Here is a 19,439-nt window from a genome sequence, read left to right on the forward strand (position 1 = left end):
ATACTTGTACTCACAAACACATACTGGAATTAATCCATGTAGTGAAGATACTGTTCTGTTCAGTAATTCATCAAACAGGTACTCATTCTGAAGTCAAGTAGAACTTTGGTCAGATGGCTCTAAAAGCATCCCACATACCCATGCGAACATTATCTACTCTATAATTTTGCTTTCTTTCCTAATGTTAGAGATTAGCATGTCTTTCACAAGTCTCCTAATTTATGACCTTTGTACCCCACATGAAACTTTGGAAATTGAGGTCTTTGATGTTTGCAGTCTGCTGGATTTGAGAAATTATCCATGACTATTTCAAGCTAAGTCTGTTAAGCTGAGAGAAGACAGAGAGCACATGTAGATGATGTACCTTTTTCACTTTTGCAACGTTTTCATTCTTATGTTTGTATAAACACGTGCATATAACATTAAATTTTAAATAGAAAACAATGATTATTAATTTGGCACATTTTACACTATGTGCTTTTGTTTATCAGTCTTGGTCTAGGTTGAGAGATAAATTGAACATGTAGGCTCTAATTACATGTAAGCAAAAGTTACCATTGATCAATAAAATCAATTAGATATAATATAAAAATGAATTAAGTGACATATACATTTTATTCTTCAAACTGGACTTAGTAACCAGTCTTAATCACCCTTTAAAGACCATTATCAATGCAGTTGTTGGAAATGATGTTATTTTCTGATAGCTGTAGTATGAAAGTTCCTCACCAAATTTATATATGTATATTTTTCAAAATATTTTTTCATACAATATGTTCAGATAATGGTTCACCTCTCCTAATTACTTCCAGTACTCACCCACCCCAGTTTTTTGTGTTGTTGGATTACTGAAATGTGAATATTGTGTTAAATTTTAATCTAATGAACAATATATAAAGGACATAATTTTTTGTTTTACTTTTTGTTGTGGAGTACCCATCAAGTGTTTTTTTTTTTTTGACTAGAGATAGTACCAAATATCACACTAGATTGTAACAGAATGATTAGAATAGGAAAACTCTCACAGAACAAATTTGTTTTTTTTTATATTTATTAAGACAGTATATCAGATTTTTACGCTACTTATCTCCATGTCTTCTGTAGTGATGGATTGTCTATATTCCCACTGTCAAACAAAAATAGCTATTTGATAAATGTGACCCTTGAGCATTTAAAATGTTTAGTACAATAGATGTACTAAATTTTCAAATTGCATTTTCTTGTAAATAATATATGTTTACAATAATATATGTTACTGTAGTCAGTTACAGCTAATGGTAACCAATTTTGACACTGCAGCTATTAGCATCTCAATTGCATTCATAGTTATAATAATGATATTGAAATCCAAAATGATGGCACATTCATATACATTCATATCCACTTGTAGGAACAATCACTTGATATTAAATAATCAAGAGATAAGTAATGAATACATTTCCTATACACAAGAGTACTATAAAAGTAATATTGTGAATTTACTTTGAAATTACATATCAAAGTGGAGTATTCACAGGACAATTGAAACTAAGTGGCATAGAATGATGAAATATTATTGCATAATTTAAAAAAATTTCAGATAATTTTCTATTCTGTTCTTTCTATTTCTATATTTGGATAAATATAAGTATGTACATACAAGTTAACTTGAAATTACTTACTATTTCAGGCACTCAAAATAATTCCAAATAATCAATAGCATATAATTGATGTGTGTGTGGAAAGACAAAAAATAATGAATGAGAACAGGCTCCTCTAAGGAGTAGGTGATCAGAGTGAACGAGAAGAGATATTGGGATGAGTTAACATAAAACTAAATGCACTATACACATTTATGAAAAACAAATATAGCCTTGAAATTGCTATAAAAGATTAGCTTCTTGTTCATAACCCCTCCAGAAACTTCACTCTTTAAATATGCACTGGTGTTAGCTAAAACTAACAGCTCTCCAAACTGTAGAACACTATAACAAATAAATACTTTTGTGGCTTCACAACATCATACAGTGATTAACTCTCAAAAAACCATTAAAGAGCCACAGTGTATGTAAAATAGCTGTTAAAGGGGCACTTTAATAGAGAATAGTGCTTTAGTTAAATCACAGCTATTCTTTAATCTATACCGAAAAGGTTTGCACTTGTAACATATACAAATCATTGCCATTTGAATTCCACAAATTTCAAAATATAAATTATTTTGTCTAACTATAAATCTGTCTTATAAATTCATCATCATTATACCATACTTCCTTCTAAGTTGATGTATGTTTCTTCATCTTTTAAAATATTATTTTCATTGAATGGGACTATTGGTGTGATTTAATTTTTATTAGTTCTTTTAGAATATCTTTTGATTGTATTGCATAACTCCCTCCACATCTATGCACCTTGCTTATCCACATAAATTTGTGCCCTCTCTTTTTTTTCCTTTTTCTTTTTTCTCTTTTGGATCCATCAAGTTTCATTTGTTCATCCCATATATTCTTGGACTTGTGGCCTTTAGTGGAGTATGATTGACTTACAACAAACAAATCACCTTAAAGAAAACTGACTCTCCCTCTCCCAAAAGCTTTCAATTGACCAAAGTTCCTGGGTCAAGGATGAAATTTAATGTCCTCATCCCAGCTCTGGGCTGGTATTTGGTCTGGCTTAAGTTTGCATAGAGTGTGACTATGCTGTCACAATGGCTTTGAATTTGTATGTGCTAGTCCATGTTTCTGTTTGGAGGGCACTGTTTCTTTGTATGTATTCAAAGATTCTGGCTCTTACAGTCTTTGTGTCCCCTGTTCCACAACCATCCCTGAACAATGTGGGGAGGGCATGTATTATAGATGTTCTGTTTAGAGCTAAGCTTTCTGTCTTTTTTTATTCTCTGGACCTTGGCCAATTGTGTGTCTCACTGTTAATTACCATCCACTGCAAGTAGAAGCTTTGCTGATAAGGACTGAGAAATGCATTAATCTATACATTTAATGGTAAGATATTAGAAGTTTATCTATTACTATTCCAATTAAACAGAATAGTACTAGGAGGTTCCTCCTAGGTCTTATGACCTGGCTAAAGACAGGTTCTTAGTCTCAATATGAGTGCCAGGTATAGGTTTTTTCGTTGGAAAGGAACTTAAATGCAACCAGGTATCAGAAAGTAGTTGGTTACTCCAATAATGGTTGTGCCACTATCATACTTTTGGGCATTTTTGGCCAGGGTAGTTATTATTATAGCTCACAGGGTTCTCAGCTGGGTAAGATTAATGATTTTTTTCTCTTCTAGTAGTATGACTAGCACTTTCCAACAATATGGAAGCTAGACAGGAGGGATGAGCCTTCCAGGTCAATACCATCTTGGTGTCTATATGTTCTGTAACTCAAGTATGTGGTGTCATCAGAAATACTGTTACAGTCAGTCCTAAAGATCAATAATATTGGCATGTATTTGGGGGGGGGTGGTCTCTGGGATCTCATTTACCATCAACTACAAAAGAGTTAACCCATTCTGGCACTAGAATACTTATTTTTAAGCCTGTGGGATTATAGGGTAACTCAGACTTGTGTGTGTGCACGTGTGTGTGTGTGTGTGTGTGTGTGTGTGTTTGTATATTGTAGAAAGATTCTATAGTAGTAGGTAGGTTTCCATATGACTCCTTTGAAAGTTTGTTAGTGTTATTTATCTTTCTACTTAGTCCCTCCTCTATACTGCTCTCCCATCCCCATCCAGTTTTAACACATCTTATTCATAATACCATCTAAACTTTTATTTATTTATTTATTTATTTATTTATTTATTTATTTATTTATTTATTTGGTTTTTCGAGACAGGGTTTCTCTGTGTAGCTTTGTGTCTTTCCTGGAACTCACTTGGTAGCCTAGGCTGGCCTCAAACTCAAAGAGATCCGCCTGGCTCTGGCTCCCGAGTGTTGGGATTAAAAGCATGTGCCACCACCACTGCCCAGCCCATCTAAACTTTTATACCACTGCTTTGTATCTCACTTCCCTTAAAATCCTCCCCTGACTCCTTACAAACTTCTTAATTGCTATGTGTTTTCCTAATGAAACATACATATCTGAAAATTCAAGGCTAACATTCACAAAGGAGAAAACATGCAAGGGGTCTTTTTCTGAATCTGGATATCATTCTTTAGAATGATTATCTCCTGATCCATCCATTTTCCTGTAATTTTAATAATTTTTTATTCCTTTATAGGCAAATAACAGTAATCTGTGTAAATATACCACATTTTTGGTGTCTATTCATAAGTTGGTAGGCATATAGACTGTTGTGAATAGGGAAGTAGTGAACACTGATGAACAATTATCTTTATAGTTGAATATGAGAGTTTGGAAATATGCTAAAGAGTGTTGTATCTGGATAATATGTAAGATCTCAGGGTTTTGTTGTTGTTGTTTGTTTGTTTGTTTGTTTTTTAGGAACCTTCACACTGATGTGTATAGTGGATGAAGTACTTTTTATTCCTAAAAGGCATTCTTCTTTCTCCACATCCACACCATCCTTTGATTTTGTTGTTGTTGTTTGTTTGCTTGCTTTTTGAGAGAGGGTTTTTCTGTGAAACAGTCCTGACTGTCCTGAAACTCAATCTGTAGACCAGGCTGACCTCAGACTCACAGAGATTGGCCTGCCTCTGCCCGGCTCATCATTTGTTTTTTGTATCTTAGCCATTCTGATTAGGAAAGTTGAAATCTCAAAGTAGTTTAAATTGACATATCTGTGATAATTAAGAATGCTGAATTATTGAAATGTTTTTAGGTCATTTATATTTCATCTTTGAGAACTCTCTCTCTCTCTCTCATACAATTCCATGCTCCACTGTTTAATTGGGGTGTTTTCTTGACTTTTAGGTTTTTATTTTATTTCTTTTTTTTTTTTTAGTTTTTACTACTTTTTGTATATTATAGATGCTAACCTTCTGTTAAATATACAACTGATAAAGTGTTTTTCTTTCTTTTTGTTAGCTGCAGCTTCATTCAAATAATGATGGTTTTTCCATACAGAAGATTTTAGTTTCCCAAGGTTCCATTTATGAACTGTCTGTTTTAATGCATGTGCTATCAAAGTCTTGTTCAGAAAGTCCTTTCCTGTGCTAGTGAGTTCAAATACATTTCCTACTTTTTCATGTCAGATTCAGAATATCAGGTCTTACACTGAGGTCCATCATCCGTTTGGAGTTAAGTTTTGTGTGAGATGAGAGATAAGCATCAAGTTATTTTTTTATATTTTTTTTAAATTTTACAATACTATTCAGTTCTACATAATAGCCACAGATTCCCTTGTTCTCTCCCTTCCTGCCCTCCTCTCCTTCCCCCCAGCCTATCCCCCATTCCCACCTTCTCCAGATCAAGGTCTCCCCCGAGGACTGGGATCGACCTGATAGACTCAGTCCAGGCAGGTCCAGTCCCCTCCTCCCAGATTGAGCCAAGCGTCCCTGCATAAGTCCCAGGTTTCAAACAGCTAACTCATGAAACGAGCCCAGGACCTGGTACCACTGCCTAGATGCCTCCCAAACAGATCAAGCCAATGGACTGTCTCACCTATTCAGAGGGCCTGATCCAGTTGGGGGCCCCTCAGCCTTTGGTTCATAGTTCATGTGTTTCCATTTATTTGGTTATTTGTCCCTGTGCTTTATCCAACCTTGGTTTCAACAATTCTCACTCATATAAACCCTCCTCTTTCTCACTAATTAGACTCCCAGCGCTCTACCCGGGGCCTAGCCGTGCTCGTCTGCATCCAGATTCCTCAGTCCTTGGATGGGGTTTCTGGCACAACTATTAGGGTGTTTGGCCATCCCATCACCAGAGTAGGTCAGTCCCAGCTGTCTCTTGACCATTGCCAGCAGTCTTTTGTGGAGGTATCTTTGTGGATTTCTGTGGGCCTCTTTAGCTCTTTGTTTCTTCCTTTTCTCATGTGGTCTTCATTTACCATGGTCTCCTATTCCTTGTTCTCCCTCTCTTTTCTTGATCCATCTAGGATCTCCTGCTCTCTTTCCCTCGACCCTTGCCCTTCATTGCTCCCACTCATGTCCAGGCTGTTCATGTAGATCTCATCCATTTCTCCGTCATTGGGTGATCCTCGTGTCTTTCTTGGGGTCCCGTTTTCCAGGTAGCCTCACTGGTGATGTTAGTAGCAGTCCAGTCATCCTTGTTCCACATCTAGTATCCTCCTATGAGTGAGTACATACCATATTTGTCTTTCTGAGTCTGGGTTACCTCACTCAGTATGATTTTTTTCTAGATCCATCCATTTGCTTGCATCAAGTTATTTTTAAAAAGCTACTGTGTGGTAGCTGTTATGCATAAGGTAGTGTGTGTGTGTGTGTGTGTGTGTGTGTGTGTGTTGATAAAGTTTTTATTTTATTGTTTATTTCTATTAAGGCTGGTAATGTGGTTGTTGCTTTCTATTGGTGTTTTTTTCTGAGTTTTTTTCTCTCCCAAGCCATAATTAGTGCTTAAAATTCTACCAACTTAATAATTTGTTCAGTCATTGAAATTCGTTATTAAAATGCAAATGCTGTCCTTTGAAGGATAATCACTTTAAACCACTAACACAGTTGCAAGATTTGGTTTACAGATGAATTAGGTGTAATTGATCTTGACCCTGAGGAATTAGGTAGGTTTTATAGTGTAGAAAGGAAAGATCTCCGTAAGCCAGGTTATTCGTGAGATTCAACAATAAATTTTGTACTATACACCCGGGCCTCTGAGACACAAAATTTACCCCAAACCATGCAAACTCAGCTTCATTTGTATTCCTCTTTCAATGACACACTGGCCTTCTCAATAAATTCATTCCCATTTTGGAATATATGAAATGTATCAATAAAGGATGATTTCTACAATATTTTATGTATTTGAGTGGTTTTTATTTGTTTAAACAAGTAGGTAAATTTTTGTTAATATAAGTAATTGATCCATCACTTAGTGATCATGTTATGGTGGGTATCAATTTTGTTTTGTAGGTTCACATAAAAACCTTTTCAATAATAAAATATGTGATGAAGAACTACTTAAGTGTAAACAGTCTCACCTTGCTATATTTTATATAAAGGGTCATAATCAATTCATGTACTATTATTTGAATGCTACTTCAAGGTATTTATACCAGATGACCTATTTAAAATACGTGAGGCCAAGCGTTTTCACCATGCTGCTTTGCTATATAAGTTTTGTTTCCCAAAATAGTGAACATGGCTAAGAAAACTCATAGTGATCTCATCTATTCCTTATTTTCATTTTTAAAATAACTTATCATTTGGAGGCTTCTCCCACATATTGATATGACTTGGAGATAAATTAATTGTCCAATGTGCAATTTTCTTGTTTTATCCTAGTTAATTGATCTTGGGGAAATCAATAATAATGAATCATTCCATATTATTGTGATGCTCTATAGAAGGAAATTTGCCTGGCTTTGAAGTCCTTTAAAACCAAGAGTCAAAGAAACTTATCTTTCCCAATTTCATTTCATTTATGACTCATCAATATGAATATAAACCCTGTAATCATGCTTTGCACTTATGCACCATTTTGTTAGTACTCTTAAATAACATACAGTACTTAATAATGACATTCTGAGAAAAGATAATCAGTTAAAAATAAAAAGATTCCATGTGAGGCCTCAAAGGATGCCATGCCATTGTTCATTTTAGACATTAGTAGTTGCTCTGTATTTTGACAGTTTGATATAGCTTTCCTTTTATATCAGTACTAATTGAATAGCAAAATTGATACCATCATGGGTTTGCTTCTTTTAGGGTGATAATTTTTTGACACTTTTTCTATCACACACACACACACACACACACACACACACACACACACACACACACACACGGAGAGAGAGAGAGAATGTCACCGTAGTATGGCAAACTGTATGATGTTTTTATTTTTCTTTAGTTGCTTTGACCCCAGTGAAGCATAAATGGCTTATTTATCACTGGAATTTAAAGAAGGGAGACATTCTCTAAAAAATAGAGGAAAGTATTTTGTTTAATCCATACTTATAATGTATAGTTTGTTTTCAAACAGAATTGCTTTGTCTCATAGTTATATGGCCATTGAAGAAACAAAGATAAAGTAGTGTAAGGTGTGTGATAACTCAATTTTCAGAGACACCAAGTTTCAATAAATCATAAATGATGTACATACCCACTTAAATAACTCAATTTCTCAACTATTTTGAGCTAAAGATTATAAAGATTTCCTAAAATAATGTTTTATGAACACTTCTTAGACCCTCTATTCCTAAGTAAACATAGAGGCTTTGGGATTGCCTTCACATATTATTCTTCTTTTGCTACAAAAATAAGGAAAGTATTTTCTTTTGTTTATATATATTTAGGAATGACGATAGACAAAGGCAAGAAATATGGTGTCTTGTGGCAATAGCATGCTTCCTATTGAGATATGCATGTCTGTAATAATAAAAGGTGGTAAGGAACATTAACATAAACAAGTCAATTTTAAAAAGGGTAGACAGGATTTGCACACATCAGAATTCAGAAGGATATAATTACTTAAGGCATAGTTAATGAAAATCAAATCAAAAGGCTTAATGTGGATATGAGTGCTTGAATTTTGCATAAAGAAGAGAGGATGAACACAATACTTCTAATTACACTGACTTTTCAATGACTGAACTTTTTATGAAACCAAGCTGAAAGATATTCAGTGAATACATTTTATTCACTGAATACCTCCATAGCTCTGCCAAAATGTATAATATACATTTAAGGAAAAATAGAAAATCAGAACAAAAGAAAATTTCAGTTTATCTTTATAAACTCAAATTATTGCATGTTCAGAAAATGTTGAGTATTACAAGACATTAGCATATTCAAAGTTTATGAAACAGTTTTTTTTAAATGAGTCAGCCATTTACTAGCCATATTGAAGAGTTATTGGCATTGCGCTGATTTCTCAAAGAAAGCTCAAAAATCACCCCGGTTTCTGCTCTTCAACTGATCAGTACTCCTAGAATTCAGCTTTAAAGGGTGACTGGGTAGCTGTATAACATGTATTAAGCTAATAGGAGGAAAATTTTTTCCTTAAAGTAGATATCATTAAGTATATTTAAATTATAAAACTTTTTCCCAAGAATTTACTTTTAAAGTTCCGACTGCAACAATATCCACTGTAATTAGAAATATTGTCAGAGGTATAGTCACAATATCATGTTTTTGTTACAGACTAAATTAAAAGTAAGAAAAAAAATGATCACTTCAGCATCAGTTGTTTAAGATCCATGATTACAGTCTTTCATATTCAGATGCTTTTAAAGTTCTATCCCTCATTTTTCTTGAATGATTTCATCAATTTAAAAATTTTAATGCTTGGAAATGTTGATGACAATCTTTTAATTCTTTTAATTCCACATTTGAGCATGGAGTGAATAGCTAGTGGCTTAATTAGTCTGTTTTTGTTAAAAGGCCTGAATTGTTTCAAGACTTACAACAGTTAGTCCTGATAATAATCACCATATAGATAGTAATAAAACTATCCATTCTTATAATTGAATGAAAATATTTCTTTGAACAATGACTTTGTATTTAGTAAAAATTCAAATATTTTCTAAAACTAGATATAACATTTTATTAAAAGTTAGAATTTGACTGCAACATAATATTCAAATTAGTCTTCCATTTAAGTATGAGTGGAATTTTTGTGCTTACCAATACTATGCTGTAAAAACATGCAAATCTGTATGCAATAAAGGTATAGCTGACACATGCAAATGAGTTGAGAAAGGCTTAAGAAGTGAAAAGCCAGGGCCAGTGAAATGGCCTTGAAGGTAAAGCAAGTGCCTGCCCCGAAGCTGAATCTGGGACCTACAAGATGGAAGGAGTGCAGGGACTCCAGCAACTGGTATTCTGACCTCACTATATGCTACACTACCCCCATGCATACACACCTTCATACAGACATGTGAATAAAATAAATGTAATGGAAACTGAACAATAAAACCCAGGATTATCTGCTGCTTAGTTTCTTTGAGCCTTGGTTAAAGACTGTACTTCACATTAAAACTTAATTTTTAGAATTCTGAACTTCTGTGCTGTGCTTTTAGAACTAATTATTATTAATGCCAATCCCATTTAATTTAAGGCATCTGCATGAAAACCAAAATATAATTAGCTACAAGCACCAAAAATTAAAATAGTCAGCTGTAAAATTACCTCTTTTTAAAATATATATTACTCTCCAAATTCTAGTTGACTTTTAGTGCCTTTTTATTTACTGTATTTGAATTCTCAGTTACTATATTTGCTGCATTTAACTTACAATTACTATATAAGAATTTAAGTAGCTGCCAACAACTGAAATATCAGTAATGAATATGAGGAAGCTAAGTGTCAGTCAAGGCTCATGCACAAAAGGATATCTGGGAAATGCTTTAAAGAAAAATTATAATGAAGCAAAAATCAAAATACTTTTGAATTAGCAGTATTTTAAACTTTTACATAAGGGTATGATGTTTTGGTTATGATGAAATTCTAATTTCAAGATAATCATTATTGAAAAAGAAGGTGAATAATTATTAAAACGTAAAAATAACTGTTTTTCCTATATTCAACACTAATAACAAAAATATTATTTAGGAACTGGTGTTAAAATACAAAGATAATTGTACCATTATATAAAATATTTTAAGAAATGTCATTTACTTATATGATAAAAAGCTTTGTATTGGATGTTAAAGCAGTAAATTTCAAACAAGAAAGACAAATTTATTAACTTCAAAATATTATTAGGAACAACATAGTCACCTGTCTAATGGCATGCATGTGTGTAATAATAAATTTGCTTGGCTTTTTATGTTAACTCTCTTGCATAGTTTTGAACCCAATCTGCCACTACAAATTTCACGTTCAAATACCCTACTAGGTTATTTATATATGTAAAATATATATATATAATGTTTGATTTGAATTGCAGAAATATAATTTAGATTTTAAAATCTGTGGTTAAATACTAATTTGTCTTCATCAAACTCAAACTCAACTTTCTATGATCATTTTAATTGCATGTTAGAGATGCATGTATGTTATTTCATTGATGATGAAGAAATATGTGCCAAGAATTTGATTTAAATATAGCCAATTTCATAAATTGTATGTCATTCTAAAATGGACCTGTGCAATTCTGAGTTTTCTAAAACATATTAGATAAGACAAATAAGTTAGAATAAATTTTACTCATCTGTCATGCAAAAAGTGATTTAAAAAATCCTAATCCTGAGAAAGTAAGAGGAGGCCAAACTAATCTGCTTTTAGTTTTCATAATATGGACGTTGAGTTCATTATGGGATCTCAAAGTCCATTTAATTATGTTACTGAAAAAAATATGTATGGCTCTATCAAAGAGACAGCAGTAATAAAGGACTTTGTTAGCATGTTATTGTCCAAACTTCCTTAGAGACCCTGCCACTGAAGCCCTCAGCTGACCCCATCAACAGGCAGGTGGCAGTTGATCAATTGAGTACAAAGTTACTGAGAGAATAATTTCAATTACAGGAGTGTTCTTGCCTATACTGTAGACAGAAAAGAGCAGAGGTCATCCATCTTTCTGAATTTGCATGCCAAGCTGCATTTAATTATTGCTTTTTATGAGGAATAGGGAAATAAGTACTACTGGCAAACTCCAAAAAGGCCTGAAGCTTTTATTATCCATGGCATTTGGATAAAAGTTCAGACAATGTGGAAGCAAGACAAACATTGTAAGATCTTGGGAATTTCTGGAATAGTAGAAATTCTAAAGTCAACCAAACTTATTTGACACTTTAATTTGTTAATTAATTTAATAACAAGCTAGCATTGAAGGCTGGAACCAATATCTGCATCTTGGGCATAAGGTACATACAATCTCAACCAAACCATTTTATGAGTCCTGTACCTCAATCAACACTAGGAGAAAACAGTATTTCTTTCTTATGAAAAGAGCAAAAGTTAAAATTAAATATAAACAGTTCTTTTCTGATATTTTGCTTTTCTTATAGTCTAACTAACTTCTTCCCTACCCTATGACTTTGGTCTTTTGTCTTCTATTTGGAGTGCTAAAGTGTGTGGACCTCATATTTTAGGAGATGAAAATATATGTATAGAATGTATAACTATTTTACTAGATGTCTTGATATCTGTTTATTTTTAATCCATTTCCAGCTCTCTTCCAACTGTATACAGGAATTGATATAAAGTCAGAAAAGTTCTTAGAAAGCTAAAAAATGTTCTTTTGTATATCTGTACCAGCACACTCTCCGTGAAGAAACGATGGTAGTGATGACTGAAGATATGCCTTTGGATGTTTCTTACGTGCCTTCTACTTATTTGACCGAGATCAGTCATATCTCACAAGCTCTATCAGAAGTGGAACAACTTCTAAATGCTCCTGAACTCTGTGCTAAAGATTTTGAAGATCTCTTTAAGCAAGAGGAGTCTCTTAAGGTAAAAGCACAGTGCTTCCTTTGAAGTTTACTGTATGATTACTGCACTGTGAATAAACTTTTAATTATTCTTGGAATTCTTAAAAATTATAAGATTGTTAGGTAAGATGTAACTTAGAAATACTTTAAAATACTTAGTGTTGAAAGATAGCTTTCCAAAATATTGCACTACACAGAAATAATGGGTCACAGATTCATGAGGGGCAGAGTCATGAAGCTAGTTTTGATAGAGTTTATTCACAACTAGTATATTACTTTACTTTATCCTCTCCTAATGATAAACTAGATGAGATTTAAAATGTATCTACCTTACATTGCCTTAGTTACTTACTTTCTTCATATAATGCACATATTCCATTTCAAATTCATTTCAAACATGTATTATAATATATAGACTATAATTGAGTAGAATCTAAATAAGCCAGGTATGGGGTTATATACCAGTAACACCAACATGTGAGGTAGAGGAGGGGGGGAATTTTCCTTAGATATATTCTTTGAAACCACCATCCAAAGTCTTCTTACCAAGTTGAACCTTTTCCAAACAAATTGTAGTCTGTTATTGAATTCTGAACTGTGACAAATCATGGTGAGGTAATAAGTTATGAATTTTAGTAGGCAGTGTATAGAGATAAATGAATGTATCATCCAGAAAAATATACATGAAAATGTGTGTCTTAAGATAGTCTTGCAATCTTATACTTCACATTCAAAATGAAATATTATTGTATAGCCACAGCGTGGCATTTGCCAGAACAAACAGCAGAATGTTGTAAACAGATGAGTTTGCTATCAGCAGCACATATTAGCTAAAGTACTTTATTGGCTAAATGATTTCTTGGGAGCTCATTCCATATTATATGTTTTCTGTATAAGTATACAAATAGAAAACACTGTTTTGGAATTCAAAATTTCACTATCTTGAGTGACTTGAATTTAATCTCATACATTAAATCAAATAAGCTATAAAATGACACACTAAATGAGAGCTTCATGGATGTCTGGATCCAGTCCAGCTCACAATGGTGCTGTTATCTTATAATCTTTGAAGTAAAAGTCAAAAGCTTTGTGTGCACAGTGAAGAGAATCAGCTCAAACATTGGATAAAGGAGACTTGTCTGCATACTTGTCATTATTCACTTTAACTAATCTCTTCTGACAGCATAGTTTGTAAGCTCATTATTGTCATTAAACATGCAAATCATTAATAATAATCTAATGTTCATTCATTTCCATGTTACTAGACATATTGAGAGTGGTGACCTTGAACTTATTATGTTGCATGCTGAATGCCTTCAATTCATCATTTCTTTATTTTTTAGCATTCCACACTGCAGTTTCCCTTCTCTGCTCTCCTACCAGCCCCTCCATCCCAACCTCTTCTTTGCTGACCACCATCTATCCATTCTCACTCAATGTCTATTCAGAAAAGGGCAGTCCTCCCAAGGACATCAATAAAACATGCATATCAAATGGCAAAAAGACAAAGAACCTCCCCTTGTATTAATGCTGGGGCAGGCAACCCAGTATGAGGAATAGATTCCCAAGAGCCTGCAAAATAGTCAGAGACAGCCCCTTGTTAGGAGTCCCACAATAAGACCAAGCTACACAACTCTGACATATATGCAGAGAGCCTAGATCAGTCCCATGCAGGTTCCCTGGATGTCCCTTCAGTCTCTGTGAATTCTTATCACAGCTGTGAACTGCTATGTGGGTGTTGGGAATTGAACCCACGTCCTCTAAAAGAGCAGTCAGTGCTCTTAACCACTGAACCATCTTTTCAGCCCCTCTTTATTGAGTCTTTATGTGGTTATCAGGATATCAGGGTGACTGGGGCCTCTTAAAATGAATTTGGTAATATGCCCTATGTTTCTATTTTGTGGAAAATTATTTTTATTTGTTTTTTTTTAATTAAGAATTTTTTTATTCATCCTACATATCAGTCACAGATCCCCCTCTCCTCCGTCCTCCCTCGCCACAACCCCTCGCCAACCCATTTCCCATTCCCACCTCCTCAAAGGCAAGGTCTCCCATGCAGAGCCTGGCACATTCAGTTGAGGCAGGTCTAAGCCCCTCCTCCCTAAGCCAAGACTGTGCAAAGTGTCTCACCATAGGTAATAGGTTCCAAAAAGCTGGCTCATGCACTAGGGACAGGTCCCAGTCCCACTGCCTGGGAGCCCCCCAAACAGTTCAAGCTAAACAACTGTCTCACTTATTTAGAGGGCCGAGTCCAGGAAAAAATTAAAGAGTATTGGTATTAGCTCTTCTTTGAAATTCTGGTAGAATCTAAGATAAAACTGTCCTTCCTTGGGTGTTTTTTGGTTTAGAGATTTTAATGACTGCTTCTATTTCCTTAGGGGTTATAGGTCTATTTAAATTGTTTGTCTGATCTTGATTTAACTATTGCTAAGTGTTATCTATCAAGAAATTTTTCGTTTCTTTTAAATTTTCCAATTTTGTGGAGTACAGTTTATTGAATTAGTATCTAATGATTCTGTGGATTCCCTCAGTGTCTGTTCTTAAGTCCCACATTTATATTATGATTTTGTTAATTTGGATATTCTCTCTTTCTTTTTGTTAGTATGGATAAGGATTTGCCTATCTTTTCTCAAAGGAACAATTCTCTGTTTCATTGATTCTTTTGTTTTTTGTTTGTTTGTTTGTTTCTACTTTATTGATTTTAGCCCTCGGTTTGCTTATTTCGTGACTTCTACTCCTCTTGGTGCTTGGCATCTTTTTGTTCTAGAACTTTCAGGTGTACTGTTAGGCTGCTAGTATGAGATTAATTTTTTACATAGGCAGTTAGCACTATGAACTTTCCTCTTAACACTGCTTTCGTTGTGTCCCATAAGTTTGGGTATGCTGAAAATTCATTTTCATTGAATTTTATAAAGCCTTTAATTTCTTTCTTTCTTTTTGTCTTGACCCAGTAGTCATTCATTTGAGAGTTTTTCACTTTCCACGAGTTTGTAAGCTTTCTTTTACTTTTGTTGTTGTTGAAATCCAGTTGTCCACTAGGAGGTAGTCAATTTTATTGCATCTGTTGAGACTTGCTTTGTGGTAAAGTATATGTTCCATTGTAGAGAATGTTCTGTGAGGTGCCGAAAAGAAAATGTATTCTTTTGTGTTTGTGTGAAATGTTCTATAGATATCTGTTAGATCCATTTGGTTAGTGATGTCTGTTAGCTCTAGTATTTCCCCGTTTAGCTGTTGTCTGGGTGATCTGTCCATTGGTGAGAGTAGGGTATGGGCGTTTCCCACTATCAATGTGTAAGGGTGAATGTGTGATTTAAGCTTTAGTAGTGTTTCCTTTACAAACGTGTGTGCCTTTGTGTGTAGGGTATAGATGTTGAGAATTCAAATATCATCTTAGTGAATTTTTTACTTTTCTCCATCTAGTTTGATTAGTTTTCCTTGGAAGTCTGTTTTGTTAGGTATTAGAATCACTATACCAGTTTGCTTCTTGTGCCTATTTGCTTGGAAAATCTTTTTCAAAATCTTTATTCTGAAGTAATGTAAATATGTTATGTTGAGGTATATTGCTTGTTTGCAGCAGAAGGATAGATCCTGTTTTCGCATCCATTCTGTTAGCCTGTGTCTTGTTATTGAGGAATTGAGTCCATTGTTATTGAAATATATTAATAGCCAATGATTAATCCTGTTATTTTGATGTTGTTGTAGGTGGCAGTGATGGTAGTTTTCCTTCTTTTGAATTTGATGGGGTGAGACTACTTTTTTCCTGTGTTTTCTTGGGTGGTACTTAGCCGTCTTAGGTTGGAATTTTCCTTCTAGCACCTTCAATAGGTCTAGATTTGTGAATAGATACCATTTAAATTTCACTTTGTCATAGGACATCTTCTTTTTTACTTGTATGGTGATTGAATTTTTTTTGCTGGGTATTGTTATCTGGACTGGCATCTGTGGCCTCTTAGAGTCTGCAAGATATCTGTCCAGGCCATTCTGGCTTTTAAAGAATCCATTGAGAAGTCCTGTGTAACTCTAATATGTCTGCCTTTATATGTTACTTGCCCTTTTCCCCTTGTAGCTTTTAATATTCTTTCTTTGTTCCGTCCATTTAGTGTTTTGACCATTATGTGTTGGTGGGGGTTCTTTATTTTCTGGTATTTTTTTCTTGTATTTTTACAGGCATTTCCTACTTTGGGTTAGGAAAGTTTCCTTCTATAATTTTGTTAAAGATATTTTCAGGCCTTTGACCTGGAAACCTACTTATTCTATTCCTATTATTCTTAGGTTTGTTTTTTTCTTAGGGTCCCATATTTTCTGGATATTTTGTGCAGAAACTTCTTAGATTTAACATTTTCTTTGACCATTGTTTCAATTTCTTCTATCATACAACTGTGCCTGAGGCTCTGTCTTCTATCTCTTGTATTCTGCTGGTGACACTTGCATCTGTAGTTCATGTTTCTCTTACCTATATTTTCTATCTCCAGGATTCCCTCAGTTCATGTTTTCTTCATTGCTTCTATTTCCATTTTTCATGTCTTCATTGGTTTTATTCACTTTCTCTACATGTTTGTATTTTCCTGGATTTCTTTAAGAGTTTTGTTCTCTTTCTTTTTAAGGATTTCCACCATATTCATAAAATAGAAATGTGAAACACAAAATATACTCCTACTGGTTAAGAAGGCTTGGAGTTAAATTATGATTAATTTTATTCTTGATATATTTACATGAATCAAATTACAAATTATATCACACAATGCTGGAGTTTAACCTTCATGTTTCTTAACAATTCAGTACAAGCCAAATATAAGATACATAATTAGACCTTGAATGCAGCATGATTAAGTAGCATGGATGGTTTGAGTATTTGTGTTAAATTGGAGAGCTGCCTAATCATTTTGACATAAGGTGAAGATAAATGTTATCCTCATATAGATGTCTACATTTAAAAGCTAATGCACTCCTGAAAACTTAAATAGAGATGAGTAACAAACATGCACATAAGTAATAGATGTTCTTAGCTCAAACCATTAGTATCAATTTTAATTAATTATGTTTAATTATAGGTAAAATTTAATGATTCATATAGAGTAGCATCATTATTTTGAAATGAATAAACTTTTTGTAAACTTTACACACTTAGGAATTCATTGCAATTTTATTTTTCAAAATAAAAGATCATATTAATAAAATCTATCAAAATAAAATTTGCTGAAATTGAAATTTCTAGTTCCAGAGTATCTCATATGAAAACAAAACAGATGTTTCTATCCTTCCCAAAATATCACCTCATGAGAACTTTAAATATTTGAAATATTTTCATGAATATAGAAATTGTTTATTAAGGAATTTAATGAGAAGAATCCATCCTTCCTCCCTTTTCCAAATTTTACTGAAAGTTTTCTATAACTTGGTTTCTTGTACATTCCTGAAAACTCACCCAGTCCCGTTTCTTCATTATTATTCCCTTCACACTGACTGGCAACTGCCAGCACAAAGCACCTCTGACTCTTTGACTGCATTTTTTTTTCTGGAGTCATCAAATCCCACAAATTTCCTGAAGTTAAAAGTCTATTTGCCTACATTTCCTTCCAATTGCAGGAAATGAGTGATTACTAGGGGTATATGAGCAGCAGTCTTCACTCACCCATCAGGTGGGGTAACTGAAGCATGACTCAACCTTATGAGTCATGCTTACAACTCTGTTACATACATAATTGAAACTTGCCTCATAATGGTGCTTTTCGGTGGCTTTCTTTTTTTTTAACCAGTTTTTTAGGGTGGTTCCCCATCATACTATGTGCATGCACAATCTTGTTTCAAGATCTATTTCTATGGGAATTCTATCAAGGACATTTAAAAATAATGGTATATATACTCTATAGTCAGCATTTGCTTTTCAAAATCCTTTGGCATACTCCATTCCACATGGACAGAATTGGCCAGTGATATTGCTGCTACTTCACTGACAAGTTCCTGAATTGTTCACTTAGGCCATGCTACTGACATATATGGTTTTTGTCACACAAATAGGAGCAAAGTTTATAATAAGGACAATATGCTGGCTGGTTTTATGTCAACTTGACACAAGCTAAAGTCATCTGAGCGGAAGGAGCCTGAATTGAGAAGATGCCTCCATAAGATCAGACTGTAGGCAAGCCTGTCAGGCATTTTCTTAATTAGTGGGTGCTATATGAAAGCAGGCTGAGCAAGCCTTGATGAGCAATCCAGTACGCAGCACTCTTCTGTGGCCTCTGCATCACCTCTAGGTTCCTGCCCTGCTGGGGATCTTATTCTGACTTCCTTTGATGAGAAATAGTATTACGGAAGTATAAGTCAAATAAACCCTTTGCTTTCCAGTTACTTTGGCCACAGTGATTCATCACAGCAATAACCCTGCCTAAGACAGACAACTAGTCTCATACTTTTAATGGAATATTAATCCAGTTAAGTGTGCTTCTAAAACAACTTATCTATATTTACTAATTCAATCCTGCTCATAACTCCATGAAACAGATACAATTTTTATACTTCTCTTGTGCATGAAGAAGATGAAGAAACAAAATATGAGTATTAAAAATGAACAAAACTTATATTGATGAAGCATAGTTTTTATTTTATTTTTAGTACTATAGACCAAACTCATGCTTTGTATGTACTGTACAGGAGCGTCACAACTGATGTATACAGCCATCATACTGAAGAAATTGATTTAACCCAAATAATTATTTTAGGATATGTGTTGTTGCTTCTTTCATGAAGTCCTTCTTAAGATGTTCTGTTGAATATAGTGAAGGTAAATTTAGGCAAAACACAGAAAAAGATATTCTTAGAATCTAAGTTTAGATTGTGTCATACCAACATTAATAAATTCTATAGGAAGGATGAAGAAAGTGGTCAGAAGGATGGAAACATTGAAGAAAATATTTTGAATGAAAAAACTTCACATTGCATCATTTCCACTAAGTTATATAAGTCAAATATAAGCTAACAAACACAACATGAGCAAATATTGCCATTACAAGGCA

At 33.9% G+C, this 19,439-nt stretch overlaps 1 protein-coding gene across 8 annotated transcripts in view; it reads left to right on the forward strand.

Moving 5' to 3' along the window:
- The window catches only part of Dmd (dystrophin), a 2,209,767-nt gene that overhangs the window by 1,028,496 nt on the left and 1,161,832 nt on the right, over nucleotides 1-19,439 (forward strand). For all 8 annotated transcript variants that reach the window (XM_028881805.2, XM_037198928.1, XM_037198927.1 and 5 more), the window contains one exon: nucleotides 12,254-12,448. In XM_028881805.2, coding sequence (XP_028737638.1) covers nucleotides 12,254-12,448 — 195 coding nt within the window. The remainder of the gene's footprint in view (nucleotides 1-12,253; nucleotides 12,449-19,439) is intronic.

The sequence above is a fragment of the Peromyscus leucopus genome, chromosome X, assembly GCF_004664715.2.
Source record: "Peromyscus leucopus breed LL Stock chromosome X, UCI_PerLeu_2.1, whole genome shotgun sequence".
Classification (NCBI taxonomy): domain Eukaryota; kingdom Metazoa; phylum Chordata; class Mammalia; order Rodentia; family Cricetidae; genus Peromyscus; species Peromyscus leucopus.